Raw genomic sequence first — 17780 nt, forward strand, 5'->3', positions numbered from 1 at the left:
TGGAGGCGGCCAGCCGGCGCGCGCTGCAGCTCTCCGGGACCCCCGTGCGGCAGCTGCAGAAGGGCGCCTGCCCGGCGGGTAAGGCTCGGCCGGGGCGACGGGCGCGGGGTGGTCGCGCGGCGCCTCCTGGGGAGACTGAGGCGCAGACCTGGGAGGAGCCTCGAGGTCCGCCCTCGCTGGGCAGAAATCACCTGCCCAGACCCCTGGTCTTCCAGGTGGGGAAACTGAGGCCCAGGGTCACGGAAGTAATCTAAGAGTGAAACTCGGTCTCTCCTGGCCTCATCAACCTACCAGTCTCGGGTGTCCTTTCTCCTGGTCCCCGATTCTGCTCCGCCTGGGTGTTGGGCGAAAGCAGCCTTTCCTGGCCTTAAATCTGACGAGTCCGGATGTTCTCTTGAGCGTGACTTCCAGTGCTTTCTTTCGAGCCGCGCTGAGCGCCTGTGTCCTGAGGGCTGGTTGGGAGGATGACTGAGCATGTGGGGTCTCTGCTCGGTGGCGTGGGGCCTCCTGGGACAGGCTGCTGAGGCAGGAAATTCCTCCGTCCCTCCAAACCCCTGCACAGCCTCCGCCCACCCGGAGCTTGCCACAAAGCTTGACCCTGTGCGTGGAAGAAAATGCTAGAAAACCCTGCCATCCCTTTATTTGTTTGGGGCGCCTCCTAGGAAGGCAGGCACTTGCTGTCACCGTGTGCTGGGCGCTGAGCCTCAAGTTCACGGGGATGAATCGAGCCCTGCGTGTGCCCTCAGTTTACAGCTGGAGGGCAGGAGACGCTGACCTCGGCCGGGATTGTGGGGCCCTGGGAGCCCCGTGGGGGCATCGCTGCCTGCAGCCCTGGGGGCCTTCAGGGAATAGGAGCACCCACCTGAATCTCACGGTGGGACAGCTGCTCCAGGCAGCGGTCCTGGGAAGAGGAAGTGGGGTGAGCCACCACCTGGAGGCCGAGCTGCGCCAGGAAGAGTGGGGAGCCGAGGGCAGCCGGGGTGTGTGTGTGTGTGTGTGTGTGTGTGTGTGTGTGTGTGTGTTACACCCAGGGCTAAACTTGCATCTGGGATTCCTGAAATAAGTGTCTCCCGGCCCCCAAAAGTTCAGGAACGCGAGCCCTGTCCCTGACTCGGTGACTTACACGACTGTCTGTCAGAAGTTCCGAGAAAACGTGCGATGAGAAGCCCCCTCCCCCACGCCACACACACAACCGTAAAACCCAGCGTTTTCTGGGAGAATGTTGGCACGCAGCCTGCCTCCCGCACACTGGGGTTCCGAGGAGCCCGGTCTGGGAAACACTCTACAGGCTTGCACGTGGTTATCTGGGGGCAGCCAGTGAAGGGCTTGGAGGGAGGTGGGGGCGGAACGGTCAGGCGCGTGTTTCAATGGTGCGGGGAGCACGAGGCCGAGGGCACGAGCCCCCCAAGCCCCAGGGACGGCTGGTTGGTGTCTGGTGACAGGCACTGCCCCCTCGCGGTGGTGTGTCTGCCCTGGGCTAGGGACTGGCGGCCCGTCTCAGGCCATGCCGATGCCTCTGAGACACAGGGCTACTCACTGCAGCTGGGTGGTGTCCCCAGGGGCCCCCAACCCTGCCTCCCCCATGGGGGTCACTCTGAGAATAGGGCTCCAGGCTGGAGGCCGGTGGGGGGGCCGGGAGGTCGGAGGTGGTCTGAGATGCGGAAACCGTCCTTTCTTGACTGATCGAGTCCGCTTTCCTAAAGCACCTTCTCTGGGTGCCTAGCGGCCCTAGGCTGGTGGCAAATGCACCGTGACGGGCCTCCCCCCACCATCCAGTGTCCTGGGGAAACTTGAGGGCCGGGGAGACATGTGGGAGGCTGAGAAGAGGGCCGGAGTCCCACCGCGGACAGGTGCACAGGTCGCTCAGCAGACAAGAGGTGGCTGCCAGTGTGGAGGTCATAGGCTGGGGCTCTGCCGTGGGGCCTTGGGCAGCCTGCTTGTCCCCCATCTCTGTTGAGAGTGGGGCTGCTGGGAGGGGCTGCCGGGGAGGGCGGGGGCGGGACGACCAGCGGAGCTGTGTGGGCACGTGCCCCTAATGGGTAATCAGTGGACCATGTGTTAGGACACGCCACCTGTGCTGAGCTGTGGAGGTCGGCGGGGGCTCTCCTGGCAAAGGATGCGGGGGCGGGGGGTGGAGGGGGAAGGGACCCGAGCAGAGCAGAGGCGGAGGGCGTGGCCTCAAGGGACCCCCAGCACAGCCAGAGACCAAAGGGCAAGGGTCTCGGGGTGGGGGTGGGGCGGTGTCTGCGCATCGGAGGGCGTGGGGTGGGCTCCGGGAGCCTCTCGCACACACTGGTCCCTGTGGCCCCAGGAACGGAGACCTCAGGCCCCCGGGTCTGTGCCGGCTAGGGGTGCAGAATCCAGGCCTTATGGGACCTTGCCGTGCTGGGGCTCGGGCCAGCGCCGTCTGGTCCAGTTTGCCAGCCTGGTCCTTCGGGCACCGCAGACGTGCTCAGCGAGGCCGAGAGGGGTCAAGCGATCGTCTGAGGTTGCTTGGCCGGGCCTGGGCGCCGGCTGGCCGCACCGTCGTGGACCCACGCTTTCTTCCGCAGGTGGGGGACGCCAGGGTGCCGGGGCCTGGAGTCGGGGCTGGGGACTTGGGCTCAGCCTCCACAGAGCATCACCGGCAGCTCCACCCCACCCCTCCCCCTCCCCCGTCCTCCCAAGGGTCCAGCCAGAGAGGAGGGGTGACGTCCACACATGACGGCAGGTGAGGTGCTGCCCCACCTGGACATTTCTGCACGGAAGTCCTGCCAGCTGCCCCCTGGCCTGGGCCGATATCCCGCACTCGGATATCCTGGCACTGGTGACTCGGTCCTATCTCCAGAGCCCAACTCTTCCCCTCTGTGTTCCTTCTGACCATGGCCTCAACCCAGAAGTTTCGACGGAAGCGTCGGTCACCTTCCCCTCCTTCCTTACCTCTGGCCGCAGGCGAGTCTTGGGCTCAACCTGGAAGCGTCCCCGAGGCCACCGTTGCTCCTCCTTGTCCCGAACCACGGACCTCCTCCGTTCCACCTATCACCGGCAGGACCCCTCAGCAGCTCTCCAACACTTACCCACAAGGCCCTGTGCCATCTGCTCCCACCCCACCCCACACGGCCACCTCGTCCTCTGTGCGCCAGCCTGCCCTTCTCCCCACCTCAGGGCCCTTGCACATGCTGTGCCTGCGGCCCAAGCGCCCATTTCCTCACCTTCATGTAGCCGCGTCCCCGTCTGTCTGGGCCTAGATGTCCCCCCACCCCTGAGCTGCCTTCCCTGACCACCCCACGCAGGCGGCCCCCTCGTCAGCCTGTGAGCACCCCCAGGCTCCCTCCAGACCCTCACATCACCTCTCTGACCCAGATCATCGCCTTATTTCCGGCTCACCAGGCTCTGAGCCTCACGGGGGAGGGGCCGGCCTAGTTATTCCCTGCCGGGCCTGCTCCAGCAGCCGGCGCACAGTAGGTGCCTGGAGTGGTGCAGCAGGTGAGTCTCCGGACCCTCCTTGCATACTCCCAGGGACGGGGCCTCACCCCCTTTCCAGGAGCCTTGCATACTCCCATCCCCACGGTAGGCAGAGCCACTCCCTGGGGACGGATACCGGCGATGACAAACAGACACAGATGTGCTGGTAGTGTCCGGACAAGGAGAGGGTTCCGCTTAGCCGGAGCCCACGAGCCTTGGGGCCTCTCTGCCCACCGCCGCCGCCGTGCACAAATCCGCCTTGGCGCACACACTTCATTCAGAATATAGAGCCCAAGGGCAGTGTGCAACGTGGCGTTTAATAATTCGTGTTTCTTGTGCAAACCCAGGACAGGTCAGACGGTGTCCTCCTGGTTTTATTTATGTAAGGGCTCTGGTCGGTGTTTGATTTTTTTTTTTTTAACTTTTGAGAGAGACAGAGACAGAGTGTGAGCAGGGGAGGGGCAGAGAGAGAGGGAGACACAGAATCGGAAGCAGGTTCCAGGCCCTGAGCTGTCAGCACAGAGCCCCGTGCGGGGTTTGAGCCCACGAACCGCGAGATCATGACCTGAGCCGATGTCAGACGATTAACCAACAGAGCCCCCAGGTGCCCGGTGTTTGATTCTTAGTCCCCTGAGCAGCTTCCTGCTCATAGAATTCCGCACGGGGACCAGGCCTCCCCCTGCCCCTCCTCCCCGCGGCCCGGAGGGCAGCTGTGCAGCTGCCCTTTGCTGACCTGGCTGGGGCTGGGACACCCCGTCTCCCCCTGCACTCCTGACCTAGGCCTGGAGGTGCGGCCGGGACCCCACGGCAACCCCGGGGGCTGCCCGCTCAGGGGTCTCCAGGGGGAGCGCCGGCCTCCCCTTTCCTGCCCGGCTCCGCCCACCGTTAGCAGAGCCCGGATCCTGGCTTGTGGGGGACAGAGGACTATGTGTGGGACCCAGGTGAGGGAGGAGCCACGTCCAGAATTGGGAAAGGGTAGAGTAGGAAGGGCTTCCTGGAGGAGGTGGCATGCACGTGGCCACGAAGAGGTGGGCATGGAGCACGCCCGTGCGGAGGACAGGAAACGCTGAGCACGGGCTGGCATCTCACATGGGGGCTGCGGGGGTGGCCCGTCGTCAGAGGTGCGGAGCTGAAGGCCTATGAGTAACGTGAGTGCAGAACGGTGTGGGGCCCAGCTAGCGGGAGGCCGTCGCCCGGGGTGGGGAGGGCCAACGAGGCGGCCGAGGGCCTGAGGGTCCCTGATGGGTGTCAGGGCTGGGTTGGTGGGGGGAGTGTCAGGGTGGCGGGGCGCCCGGAGGAGCGGGTCTGGAGAGGCGGGATGTTGAGTGCAGATTACGTTCTGGGCGCCCCCCGGGGGGAGAGGGTGTCCAGGGGGCAGGGATCCATGGCCAGACAATGGCTGACAAGGGACAGCGTCCGTGTGCAGGGGGCCGTGGTGCTGTGTCTATGGGAGGGCACTGGGGACAGCCAGCAGGCCCTCCCCAGCCCATAGGTGCAGGGGGGGCCCTCCATGACCTGTGAGGCCAGTGGAGTCCCCCCAGCCCGGCCGAAATCTGAGCCCCCATCCTTGCCTCAAGGTTCATGTCTGTGGGGACCCAGAGGAGATGCGCAGCCACGTCAGGGTGACCCCAGGTACCACGGCTCAGCCAGATGGGCCCTGTGCTGGGCCAGCTGGACCCGCGGGGCCTCAGCCTCCACCCGCGGGCTCCTGCACCTGGCAGGCTCCCCTCAGCCATCCACCCACTCACCTGCCGTCCAGGAGCCCTGGGGGACCCGGAGCCCAGCCAGACTCGCTTGGCCTCCCGGGGGCCTGGGGTTCTCACAAACCAGACAAGGAAGTGGGCAGGCGCCCGGCGGAGTGAGCCGCGTATCCTGCTCGAGGGTCTGAGCACTGCCTCCTCCCAGGCCCTGCTTGGCGGGAGGGAAGCCACCGGGTTTACCAAGGTCAAGGGTGATGCACCAGGCTTGTGCTTCCGGCCGTCACATTCTTAGGTCTTCTTTTCATGGCCTGTTATAAGAGCTCAGCAGAGGCCTTGACCTACCCCAGCTGCGGAGGGACAGCTCTGCCTGAGCCCAGATTCTGATTTTCTGTCTGCTCCTCTGCATTCGGGGCAGACCTCCAGCTCCTTAAGGAGGTGGCTTTCTTGTCTGATTTTGATAAGGGGGCTAAACAAGCAGGTAAGAAAGAGAATAAAGTCACAGACCCCTTGTCCTGAGCGCAGCAAAGACGTGGCCCCAAACCGAACGCCAGGTCTTGTGTGGAGGGGGAGCGGGCGAACCCTCGGAGGTCTGCAGTGTACAACCTGTGCAACCATATGCTTTAGCCCCTGTAGTGCATGATGGGCAGAGCCAGAACTGTGACTCTGTTCTGTCCTCTGGGCTGAGTCCCAGCTACACCCCCTGCAAGTCTCCTAAGCTCTCTGCATCCCACATTCCCCATCTGTGAAACGGGCACGACAGTGGCACCCTCACTGGGCCGCTGAGCACTCCGCGAGGTGAGGAGTCTAACGCGCTTAGCACAGTGTAGAGTCTGGCAGACCTGAGTGCCAGCAGACCAAACACCGACAGGGGGTGTCTCAGACATCAGTGTGAGAGCGAAGGAGAAGTCGAAGAAGAGAAGGTGCTGGAAGGCAGAGTCTGTGGAAGGGCTGCCACACGCCCAGGGGCGGTCCACGGGCCTTGTTTAGTCCCACGACCCAGCTGGGAAGCCTGGGCCCAGGGGAGCCAGCTGATGGACCGGTCAGGGCAGGGAGGGCTTCCTGTCGGGGGAGGGCCGGAGGCTGAGCCCACTTTGGCTTCCGTGGAGACTGGCCTGCACACCCACCGTGGAAAAGTCCCCACGAGCCGGTGGGAGAGCCTTCTCCTCCATGAGGTTGGCACATTGGAGGAGCCAGGCTGACCCGGAGCCGAGGACCCAAGGCTGGGCACCCCAGGGCAAGGAAGTACCTGGGGTCATCGTCCAGGGACCTGGCTCTGGGCCTTGGTGGGGGTTCTCCTGGCCTGTAAAGTGGGCAAAGATCCCTGCCTTGCAGAGCTGTCACGAGTTGGCTGGAGTCACAGACCCCCGGAGCCTGTGGGTGGCAGCTGTGGCGAAGGGGCCTGCATTCCAGGGATGGCCTCAGGGCCCCAGATGGCAGCGTCCGTGCCCCTGGGGGCCACAGCAGGATCTGAAGGCCCTGTTCCTGGCCCACGGGGCGACGGTCACTTGGGGACAGGCAAGTTTGCAAGAGAAAGAGAAAGACAGGGAAATGCTCTGGGAGCTAATTTGACCCGGGAGGCGGCTCCTGGTGCTTCAGAGCCTGCCCCTGGTGGGTAAGGGGGCCTGCAGGGGGGCTGGGGGCCGTGGAGGGGCCTGGGGACAGCACCCTGTCCCTGCAGGGGCACCCCCCCTTGCTCATTCACTCATCCTCTCGCTGTTCCCTGCTGCTCCGTGCTGTGGGTTGGGGCGCCCAGGCCATGGGGACAGAAGGACATGCCTTCTTGGGGGGGCGGGGGGGTTACAAGGGGCTGTGGGACCCAGAGGTGTGAGACTGGTCACTGAGCTTGCCAAGTCAGGGTGGGCTCTCCAGGGGAGGTGTGCTGGCCTGGGTTTGCAGGCCGAGAGGAGGGAGCTGGGGGCCCGGAGGGAGAGCGGCAGCAGGTGAGGTGGCAGATGGAGATGGAGGCCGGTCCTCGAATGTGCTGAGGCGCCGTCTGGTGTGCAGCCGTGTGCAGCAGTGCGGGCAGAGGGGCACGGGCTTTGGGGCCACACACTGATGGCCCTTTGGTCTCAGCTCACAGCTGACCACGGTGGGACAGGCAGGGGCTTCTGATGGAATAGGGCCATGACAGCAGAGTTAGAGGAACAGACTGCTCTCGGTGGCCATTATGACCGGAGGGGCAGTGCATACAGTTGGGCAGGCTGTGCATGGCCCAAGTCCAAGGAAGCCAGTCATGCTGTGATCTTTGTTAGTAATAGTGCCGGGCTTGTGCAGTCCACAACCTGTGCAACAGCACTTACAAGGCGGCCTGGCCGATGTCTGGGCCCGTCACTTTCCCACCCTGGGCCTCGGTCTCCCCATCTGTTGTCCCATGGCAGCATGACTATCCAGGGCTGGCACATAGTAAGTCTTCTTTCAGGCCGTGCCACTGTGCCGAGCCCTCCGGGAAGCTCGGCCACCCCGGGGTGTTGGGGGGGAGCCCTGCAGCCCAGCTTCTCTCCCTGCCCACTCTGGTCCCAGCGGCTCCCATCCCTTCTCCCAGGAGGCGCCGCCGGACACCTGGCCTCGATTGCTTTGCTGTGGGTCAAATTGCGCCCGAACGAGAACTTCCAAGGCCCGCGGATCCCAGTTTATTTTTGAAAACAAAATACGACAACAGAAAACGCCAACAGCTGAATCTGGCCGGGACTGACGGTTGACTTCAGAATTTGGCTGGAGGAGGGGTGGGGGCGGGGGTTGTCAAAACCCCAAATAAACAGAGTCTGCTCTCCAGCCGTGGGGCCCAAGGTTTTCATGTGGAGAGAGGCTGTGGGAACGAGTCCTCCCTTCCCACTGATTCATGGGGTGACTCATCTGTGTGGGGGGAGGACCAGGAAGCGCCCCGCCCCGCCACCCCCTCCTCACTGCCCACCCCGGCGCTCTGCTTAAAGGGACAGGGCCTGGCTGGGCGCGGGTCACCAGCCAGCCGACCCAGGAGCCTCGAGGGGCGCGCCAGGCCCTGGGTCGGGGAGGCCTCAGGCTCCAAAGTCCTTGGGACCTGGATGGAGGCACCTCTGGGCTTCCCTGTGCCCCATCCCCAGTCACACTGTGGTGTGCCTGACCGGTCCCTTGCCTAAACACAGCCCAGGGTGCATGCACAGAGGCCCTCGGCCTGTGTGTCTTGAATTTGCCCCACATGGGGGGCAGTGCCATGGGCGGGGCATGACGCTGGGAACCCCTGGGAGGGGGAGACTCCTGTTGGCTGGAAGGAGCCTGCCAGGAGGACTGCCTGGAGGAGGCGGGACTTCAATTGTGCCCGGACCAGCTGGAACAGCTGGCTAGGGAGAAGCGGGGAGTGGTTTGTGCAGGTGAGGTGCAGAGTGGTGGGGGGCGGAGCAGAGACTTGGGGTAAATGGCCCAAGGGGTTACACAGCAGGAGGGGTGACACTTAAACTTGGCCCTTGGGGACTGCCTGCCCCAGCAAAGCATGGTGGGCACGAGCCTTGGCCAGGGTAAACCCGGCAGACCCTGCCATGCCCCTACCCCATGGAAGGGACAGGGACAGGGGCCTGGGGCCAGGGTCCTCTGAGGTCCCCAGGGCCCAGGAATTGCCTGGCGAGGAGTGACTTGTCAGAGACCGGGACCCGGACGGGGCAGCAGGCTCTGTAGCTGGTCTCCTTCCCTGTGCCCGGAGGCCAGAGCGAGAAGTAGGTTCCGGGGGAGGGGTGGTTGCTGGGGGGAGGACAGGGCTGGGCTCAGCGCCCCCAGCTGACTGGCAGCCTCACCTGCAGAGCGTCAGGGAGAATTAGCGATGCCGAGTGGAAACAGAGGCTGTGAGCCCCAACAGGTGCTGGGAGTGTGGGCCCTTGGCCCACAGTGGGCCTTGCTTCTGAGGCCCTTGTAAATGTGAGCTCTGAGCCTTAGGGCCTGCCCCTCCGAGGGCTCTACCACCTGAGGGAGAGGGTGCCCAGACCGGGTAGCCCCGGGCCGCCCACATGTTGATGGGTAGGGGGCCTTGCAGTGGCCGGGGCCCAGCTCTGGCCACCCCCGGACAGGCAGCCCCCGTGTCCAGCGCCCACAGCCTGGCTGAGAGGCAGACCTCACAGAACCTCCCTGACCTTGGACCCCATGGCAAGCGCTCTCTGGACCCTGAGTGCGGGTTCGGGCACAGCACCTGCCTCCGCCAACTGGATACGCGTCTCCGGGCGGGAGGACTGGGCTCAGCCACAGGGTTCCCGCCTTGCAGATGGGAGTGGGGGCGCCCAGCCGGGTCCGGCATGCAGACCCCTTGGCCCTCTGCTCGTCCGGGGCGCCGCTGGCAAGCAGTGCTGGGCAGCCCGGCCCCCCGCCCCGCCAGTTTCTGGCTGCGACCAGAGAGAGCTCGGCACGTGCCCGAGCAGGGAGACCGAAGGGGGGTAGGCACGGTGCCACCCACGTCCCTCAGGCCTGCGGTCCTGGCCGGCGGCCCCCCACTGCTGACGGCAGCAGAAATCTGATCCGGCAAACGTTCCAGGGGTTCACCAACTGCCTGGAAAGTTGGACTGGGGTCCGGCCAAGTCGGATGGAGAGCCCCGGCCACTCAGTCCTCCGGCTTCCCGCGGGGCCCGGGAGGGGCCACCCCAGGGCCAGACCGGGGCAGCTCTGAAGGCCCGGCCAGGGGCTCTGCTGTCACCTTGCCTGATTGCTGCACTCGCACAAGGGCTGGGGGGCCGGCCAGAGCCCGCAGGGCAGGGGACGGTGACCTCACACCAGGGAGGTGCTGTAGATGTGAGAAAGGGGGAGGGCCAGGGGGCTGGCCTGGCTCCGGTGTCCCGTCACTGCAGCCCAGGGCCAGTGTCCTAACATCTCTGAACTTCACAGCCTGCCCGGCAGTGTCGCATCCCGCCAGGGGATGTGCTGCTGCGTGTGGGGCTTCCCTGGGGGGCCCTGAGCCCCGTGGGGCCCCCGCTGGCGCTTCCTCCTGGGTGGGGGTTCGGGGCGCCGCTGGCGGGGTCTGGGTCTCATTCAGGCGCCTGGCTCTTCCTGCCAGCACAGGTCTCCACCAGCTGACCAGCCCGAGGTACAAGTTCAACTTCATCGCGGACGTGGTGGAGAAGATCGCGCCGGCCGTGGTCCACATAGAGCTCTTCCTGAGGTGCGCGACCCCCCGGGGCCCCCACCCCCGTTCTGGCACAGGGGAGAGAAGCCAAGTGCAGTGGGACCGGGCAGGCCACCCGAGGCCTCCAGCCGCGTGCGCCCTTGGGGAGGGACGGCCCCTCTCTGACTCTGGTCTCCCCACCGAGGGGAGGGTACCGACCTCATGGCGCCAGGGCGTGCTAAGCAGGTGCACCACGGTGTCCGCTCCGACGGCACAGGGACTGTCAGAGCCGGTTCTGGAAAGCTCCGGGGCCCCCAAAAGCTGGCCGCTCAGTGGAATCCTGAGGTCTCCTCCCGAAGCGTCCTATAGTCGCCGAAGAGAGGACACTGGTGGCGTGACTTCTCACATTCAGAGTTCCTCTTCCTTTTTTGGGGGGGCCTCTAGGCGGCCCAGATGAGGGATGCAGGCTCAGAGCCCCAGGCCACAGTGCTTTCCCGAGGGGTGGAGGCCGACCAGGGCCATTATCCCAACACCGAGTGAGGCACAGAGGACCTGGTGGCCCGCGGCAGTCCCTGGGGGTGGGCAGGATCACTCAGGCCCGATTCCTGGCCCCAGCGCAGGGCTCCCTCCCTGCTCATGGGGCGTGGAGCCTGCCCCTCAGTGCCCACTGACAGACTGCATCCCGAGGCCCTTTCTGCTCAATCAGGCCTGAACCCCAGAAGCTAAGCTTTGATGTTCCCACTTTCTGGGGGTGGAGTGGAGGCCTGGAAACTTCTCCCAGCCCGCAGAGGCGCTGAGCGCCGGGTCAGGGTTTGCCCCCAGGTCTCTTGGACCCCAGAGCTGACCCCTTCCTACCCTTTCGGCCACCTCCAGGCCCTGAGACAGGTCATTGAGGAAATTATAACCGGACACACTAAGTGGTATGTCCCCGGCCTTGCCCGTGGCTCAGATGGGGACAGTGTATTTTTCCAGAAGGCTCCGGGCACCAGGCTCTGAGCCAGCTAATTGCTGACTGTGGCCCAGACTGGCCAGGCTGCAGTGCCGCCGCCACATCAGCCTTGGAGGCCGATGTCCGCCCCGGCGCGGGCACGAGCCCAGGCGGGCGAGATCCCAGACACAGATGAGACGCTCATCAGGCTTGGGGGCCTCGGCTGTGCCCCCGCCTGGGAGGGGAGGCCCCTCAGGCCCCTTCTGCAGACAGGCGCCAGACCCTAACGGTGGGTGCAGGGGTGTGGCCAGGTGCAGCCCCCGCCCGGGGCCACATGGAGCTGCAGGGGGAAGTGCCCATGTGTCTGGTCAGATGCGGTTCCTCTCGGGGACCGAATGTTCTGCCCTTTGCCTGCCTGACCGAGAGAAGTCGTTCAAGTCCTGGGCCTCAGTTTCCCCATCTGTGGACTGAAGGGCTCTGCAGCATAGGGAGGCCGTGAGCGTTAAATCACTCGGGGTGTGAGCTCGGAGCGCTCCGTGACCTTGGCTCTTGTCACGGCCCTGCCCGCTGCGGAGGGTCTTCTGCACGCCCTCACGTCGCTGAGAAAGCCCCACACTCGTGTTCCTTCTCTCCTGCTCCATCTGGGCCCCTGGGGGGTCCCAGGGGCGGCCCGCCCCGGAGAAGGTCCTGAGCCTCATCCCGGCCCTCTTGGCCCCGCGGGGGGCTGGGCCTTGTCACACTTCAGGGAATTCTGACCCCCTCTACGTAGACAGATGCCTGGCATCTGCTTGTGTCCGCACCATCCAGTGCCTCCTCCGCCCCGAGTCCCCAGAGGGTGACACCCAGTGACCTTCATGGGGCAGAGCCTGCAACTGTCACTGCTTGTCACGCTGTCTGGGGCTTCCGGGCAGGTATGGGGGTCGGGGGGACCAGCACTACCCTCTCCCTGCGTAGTCAGATCTGCCCCTCTGTGAGAAAGTACCCCCCTAGGGACCCCAGCACCTGCTGTGCTGTCCCTCAGACCTGTTTGTTGAGCGACTTCCTGCCTCCAGGCACTTTAGACACCAGGCGTCACCCTCAGCAGGGGAGGTGCCCATTTCCCAGCCGGGGAGACTGAGGCCTGCCCGGGGCCAGGCAGGTAATGAGCGGGATGGCCTTGAGAAGATTCTGGCCTGTCTGGCTCCGGCCTTCCTGGTCGGGGCAGCGAACGCCCGCCTGCCCGCCAGGCCTGCCAGGCACGGCCTCACCTCTCCTCCTGGCGATTGCCATCGCCTCTGAGAGGCTGTAGACGGGTCCCTGAAAGTGAGCCCGCCAGGCTTGGGGCGGGGGCGGGGGCAGAGCTGGGCCTGGACCCAAGCCCTGGGGGGGACTGCAAACCCTGTTCTTTGCCCGCTGGGCCGCCCCCACCCTGACCCCGCGCGCGCTCCCTCCCCCAGACACCCTCTGTTTGGCCGCAATGTGCCCCTGTCCAGCGGGTCCGGCTTCATCATGTCGGAGGCCGGCCTGATCGTCACCAACGCGCACGTGGCGTCCAGCACCAACGCTGTCTCCGGCCGGCAGCAGCTCAAGGTGCAGCTGCAGAACGGGGACACCTACGAGGCCACCATTAAAGACATCGACAAGAAGTCAGACATCGCCACCATCAAGATCCACCCCAAAGTGAGTGGGGGCGGGGCCGGGGCGGGGCGGGGTGGAGCCGGGTGGGGGGGGGCAGGGCCCCTTCCCAGACCTCCAACCCCAGAACCCAGAGCTCAGAGACCCGTCAGCCCAAGACCTCGGTGGGACACTCGGAGGCACGAAGGCCCAGTCTGGGGTCAGATTGGACCAGAGCGGAGTCTCCAGGCCCCGCCCCCGGCCTCCCAGAGCGGCCGCATACGGCAGAGCCGGGGTGCCGGTGTTGCACCCTCACGTCGCTCCCGCAGGGGTGTCCTCCAAGGCTCAGGGACGCTGCTGGTGTTCCTCCCGCCTCACTCCAGGACATGCAGCTGCCCCCTGGAGTGACGGAGGCCTACTGGGAGCCCTGGGACATGTGCCCCAGTCCATCTTCGTCCTGTCCCCCTAGCTGGCCCGGCGGCCCACAGTGGGGCTGTAGTCACCCCCCGTTAGTGCCAGCCCCTGACACTGACCCACAGCCCTCGACAGAAGGGGCGTCAGTGTCCTGCTATTTCCGAGGGGAAACTGAGGCTCGGAGAGGTTAGGTCACTGCCCAGATCATGCTGCATTGGGGTGGGGCTTGTCCAGTGTCTTGGTTGTGACCTCAGGGAGGGCAGCCTGCCTCTGCTGTGAGGTTGGTGACTGGGGGCTGGGGAGTCTGACTTGGCCGACTTTGAATCTGGCTTCTGCTCTTTCCAAATAAAAGCATAATTTTTGTGATAATGAGTCTTGTGACGAGGGTCCTTCCTGCCCAATCCGGGGAGGAGAGATTCATCCGAACGGGCACCCTTCCACACAGTGAGCCTCTCACAGCAGTTCCTGAGTCTGGGGACACCACCTCTGTTCTAAAGATGGGGAAACTGAGGCTGGGTGGGGTGAGGGGTGTGCTCAAACCCGGGCTGGCGCACGTTTCCGGCAAAGCTCCAGATAGTAAACACGTCAGGGCTTTGCGGGGTCTGCGCCCCTGTGGACGCCTCTCAACGATGCGGCTGCTGCAGCTGATAACAAACGTGTGGCTGTGTCCCAATAAAACTTTATTGACAAAACGAGCAACAGGCTGGATTTGGCCCGAGGGCCACGGTGTACAGACCCCACCGAGGGCCCCCTCAGGGTCATGCAGAGCCACACTGGATGGCAGGTCTGGCGGCCACCGGGTCTCCTGTTCAGGCGCAGCAGCAGAGCTCTGGGCCACACCCCCTTGACCCACCCAGTGGGCCCACCTCACCCCTGTTCACGGCACCCACCATTTTTACTGGAAGAAGACCTATGTGACATGGTGTGCGGAGCAGAAAGTGAAGGCCCCTGTCACCGGAGGAGAGAGCAGTGACCACACAGAACCGGGCAGTCAGGGAGTCCGAGGGGTGGGGTCCTTGTCCAGAACTGGAAGGAGGCCCCCTGTGATCCGGGCACAATGGTCACCGGCACCTTCTCATAAAGCTTTGGGTCTGAAGCGTCACTGTCACCGGGAGCCTGCAGAAGCAGACCCCTCTGCTGGCTGCCCCGATGGTGCAGCACCAAATTCCGGAACCCCAGTTCATGGAGGTGCCGGCCAGGGGCCTGCCATCGATTTCACGTTTGCTGCTGTGTGCGCATCATTCAGCACCTTAACTGCCCTCAGGAGCACCCACTCTGAGCATGTTCCCTTCAGCTTCCGGAACATTCCATGTTGGGCACACCCAACATGGCCGGCTCTGAGAGCTGCCGGCCCAGCTGTGGAGACAGACAGGCAGACGCGCTCCACTGGGTCCATGTAAAAATGGTGTGGGCAGGTGTTCCCAAGTGCAGGGGTGATGGCAGATGAGTCACCTTATCGCTCTGGGCCGCGGTTTCCCATGTGTGATATCAGGAGAGCAGGCTGAGCTGGATCAAGGGCTCCAGGGCCCCTGCAGTCAGATGCATGAATCTGTGTGATGCACTTCTGATGGTGCTCAGCCCAGATATTGAGGGACCTGTGCCACTGAACCACTAAGCTCAGTGACCTCAGAGGCTGCGCCCAGCTGGACCCCGGGGCCTCCTCCCTGTGACCCCCGCAGCCCACCTGGGGGTCCCTGTGGCCACTCAGGCTGCTGAGGCTCCGTTCCAAGGACTCCAGCCCCAGGTCTCCTACTGCGTGTCAGCTGGGGTTGCCTTACCTGTGTCTGAGTTGGCCACTCGCCTTGGCCCTCCCCCCGACGGCCCTACCCAGTTGCTCCTGCCTCCCTGGGACCTCCCTGGCCTTGATCTGGCTGCAGTGCCGCCCAAGCAGACAGCTGAGCCTCCCTCTCCGTGTCCCCCCTTCAGAAAAAGCTCCCAGCGCTGCTGCTGGGCCGCTCGGCTGACCTGCGGCCGGGCGAGTTTGTGGTGGCCATCGGCAGTCCGTTTGCGCTGCAGAACACGGTGACCACGGGCATCGTCAGCACGGCCCAGCGGGACGGCAAGGAGCTGGGCCTCCGGGACTCTGACATGGACTACATCCAGACGGACGCCATCATCAACGTGAGTTGTCGCCTCGCTTCTGTTGCCCAGCCCGGCCATCACTCAGCACATCCACTTGCTAGAAAGTTCCTTCAGGCTGAAGGGAGCTCGGACTCCCTGTGACTTCAGCACCCGGGTGCCAGGGCCGCCCTGGGACTTAGAAGCCTCCATCCTGGGCCTGACCGGTCCCTGGGAAACCCAGAGGCCTAGCCCAGATCACTCGCCCGGTCAGCCTCGCTTTTCCCGTCTTCCGTCTTATTACCCCATGGGGGGGTCACCTCCTTTGCTCACCGTGTGCCCTGCCCAGGCGCCCCCACATCCACCTCTTCCCTATGCCATGGTTTGGGCTCTTCTAGAAATGTTAGAGGGGGCGCCTGGGTGGCTCTGTCGGCTGAGCGTCCGACTTCGGCTCAGGTCATGATCTCACAGTTCATGGGTTCGAGCCCCGTGTCGGGCTCTGTGCTGACAGCTTGGAGCTTGGAGCTGCTTCTGATTCTGTGTCTCCCTCTCTGTCTGCCCCTCCTCCTGCTCACGTTCTGTCTCTCAAAAATAAAAAAATTTTTAAAAATTTAGAAATGTTAGGCTTCGTAGAGACCACTCGAGGTGGGCGGGATAGAACTGTACCCTGTGAGGCGAAACTGGAGGCGTGAGGTTTGTGCAGAGAGCTCTGGCCCAGGCCAGACCTGTCCTCAGACCGCATGCACTTGGCCTCTGGGGCTTCAGCTTTCTGACCTGTGAAACGGGAGCAGGAGTGAGGCGTTTCAATGCTGTTGGGGGTAAAAATCCGAGTATGCGTCCCTGAGCTGGCTAAGAGTGAGGGGTCGGATGGCAGGCTCAGGGACCCTCGGGGGGCTCGGGCCTGAGCCAACATCTCGTTTCCTCCTTGCAGTATGGGAACTCCGGGGGACCCCTGGTGAACCTGGTAAGTGTCCCCAGGACCAGGGGTCTCTAGTTTTCCGGGGCTCCGATCACATGGCCACACAGCCCCCTGGGCGGGGATGGCCTTGAATCTTCACACCCGGTGGCTGGGCTGGAGGCCCGCGGGGGGGGGGGGGGGGGGCGTGACCCAAGGGCGTGCTGCCCCGCCTCCCAAATCCCCTGGGATGCTGAATAAGGACCCAGACCAGCAGCCAGGCATGGACCCGTGCCCACCAAGGACCTGGGGCAGGGGAGACACAGGGCACAGCCGGTCACCGCTCTGGGCCCCCCATCCTTGTGTTTACGTGTGAGGTGAGGGGACGGCCTCATTCTGTCCCAGTCCTCTTGGGTCACCCGCCCCAGGTCTGTCCTGGGCCCCAGAGTCAGGCTCATTCTCATCTCAGGGGAGATTTCCAGAATCAGGCAGTTCAGAAATCAGTTCAGCTCTGGGCTCCGAGAACTGTTGGGTGCCTTCCCCACCCCGGGGAGCTCCTGTCCGTGCAGCAGTGTGTCTGCTGTGGGCAAATGTGACACGAGGAGCAGTGAGGGGGCTCTGGAGGGGTGCAGGCAGGAGGGCTTCCTGGAGGCAGGGACATCCGGCTCGGACCGTGGAGACCGAGGGCTTGGGGTCGAGGCGGACATGCAGGAGAGAGTCCAGGGAGAAGCACGGCATGAGTGGGAGGGGTCGGATGCCCAGCGGGATGAGGGCCACAGCCCTGGTGTTCGAGAAAGCTCCAGCTCCGGCGGGAGGCCAGAAAAGCCAGTGCAGGCGTGCACACCAGGCTATGGAGAGGAGTGCCTTCCAGGAGGGTGTCAGGAGCGAGCGTCTGGGGGCCCAGGGTGCAGCCTTGAGAGGGGCAGGGTGGGGGCGTGGGGGACGGCAGCTCCGGGGTGCAGAGGACGGCGATGCTCGGGGCCTGCGCTGACCTCATGCCCCAGCCGCACTTCTAGAGGGAAGGCAGGGGGCCCCTCCTCCGTCTGGGCTCCCAGGACGCTGCCGGGGGAGTCCTCCTCGGTGAGCGCTGCTTGCGGGGCAGGGGGTGCGGGCTTCCCCACCCACACTCTGCAGCGAGGCAGAGGAGGGGGGGTCAGGCTTGGAAGGAGGGGGGGCATCCCTGTCCCGGAGGTGAACCCCGGAGCGCCTTCCAGGACAGCTTCTGGGAGTCCTGGGGGCAGGGACGGCCAGGTCAGCCGCGGGAGCTGGGCGCGGATGCGGTGCTCGGGCTCCCCAGGTGACCGCCCCCTCTGACGGCCCCGCACAGGACGGCGAGGTCATTGGCATCAACACGCTCAAGGTGGCGGCCGGCATCTCCTTCGCCATCCCCTCAGACCGCATCACGCGCTTCCTGGCCGAGTTCCAGGACAAGCACGTCAAAGGTGAGGCGCTGCCCTAGGGGCTATGAGGCAGGGGACGCGGCCCTCCTGCTGTCCCCCGAGTCCTGCAGGCCCTGCCCTCCTGCTCAGTCTTCCCCTACTTCATGTCCACATGCAAGCCCCCACTCTAGCCTGTCCCCTTCTGGCCGCGGCTCCCGGCTCCCGCCTCCCCCTCCCCCCTCCCCCTCCTGCCTCCACCCCCCCTCCCCCCACCCCCTCCCACCTCCCATCTCCAGCTCCAGCTCCCTCCCCC

The 17780-nt window shown here is 64.8% G+C and overlaps 1 protein-coding gene and 1 long non-coding RNA gene across 2 annotated transcripts in view; one reads left to right on the forward strand and one right to left on the reverse strand.

The window, feature by feature from the left end:
- HTRA3 (HtrA serine peptidase 3) overlaps nt 1-17780 on the forward strand; it is a 38885-nt gene that overhangs the window by 2817 nt on the left and 18288 nt on the right. Inside the window, exons 2-7 of the mRNA XM_029952555.1 lie at nt 6-78; nt 10158-10257; nt 12565-12787; nt 15062-15256; nt 16125-16157; nt 17416-17530. Of these exons, the coding sequence (XP_029808415.1) occupies nt 6-78; nt 10158-10257; nt 12565-12787; nt 15062-15256; nt 16125-16157; nt 17416-17530 (739 nt within the window). The remainder of the gene's footprint in view (nt 1-5; nt 79-10157; nt 10258-12564; nt 12788-15061; nt 15257-16124; nt 16158-17415; nt 17531-17780) is intronic.
- On the reverse strand, nt 4182-5285 carry LOC115299727. The gene is made up of 2 exons (XR_003912302.1): nt 5193-5285; nt 4182-4581 (listed from the first exon to the last, which is right to left on the reverse strand). It is a non-coding gene; the product is annotated as an uncharacterized LOC115299727 (long non-coding RNA).

This window comes from Suricata suricatta, chromosome 1 (assembly GCF_006229205.1).
Source record: "Suricata suricatta isolate VVHF042 chromosome 1, meerkat_22Aug2017_6uvM2_HiC, whole genome shotgun sequence".
Classification (NCBI taxonomy): Eukaryota; Metazoa; Chordata; class Mammalia; order Carnivora; family Herpestidae; genus Suricata; species Suricata suricatta.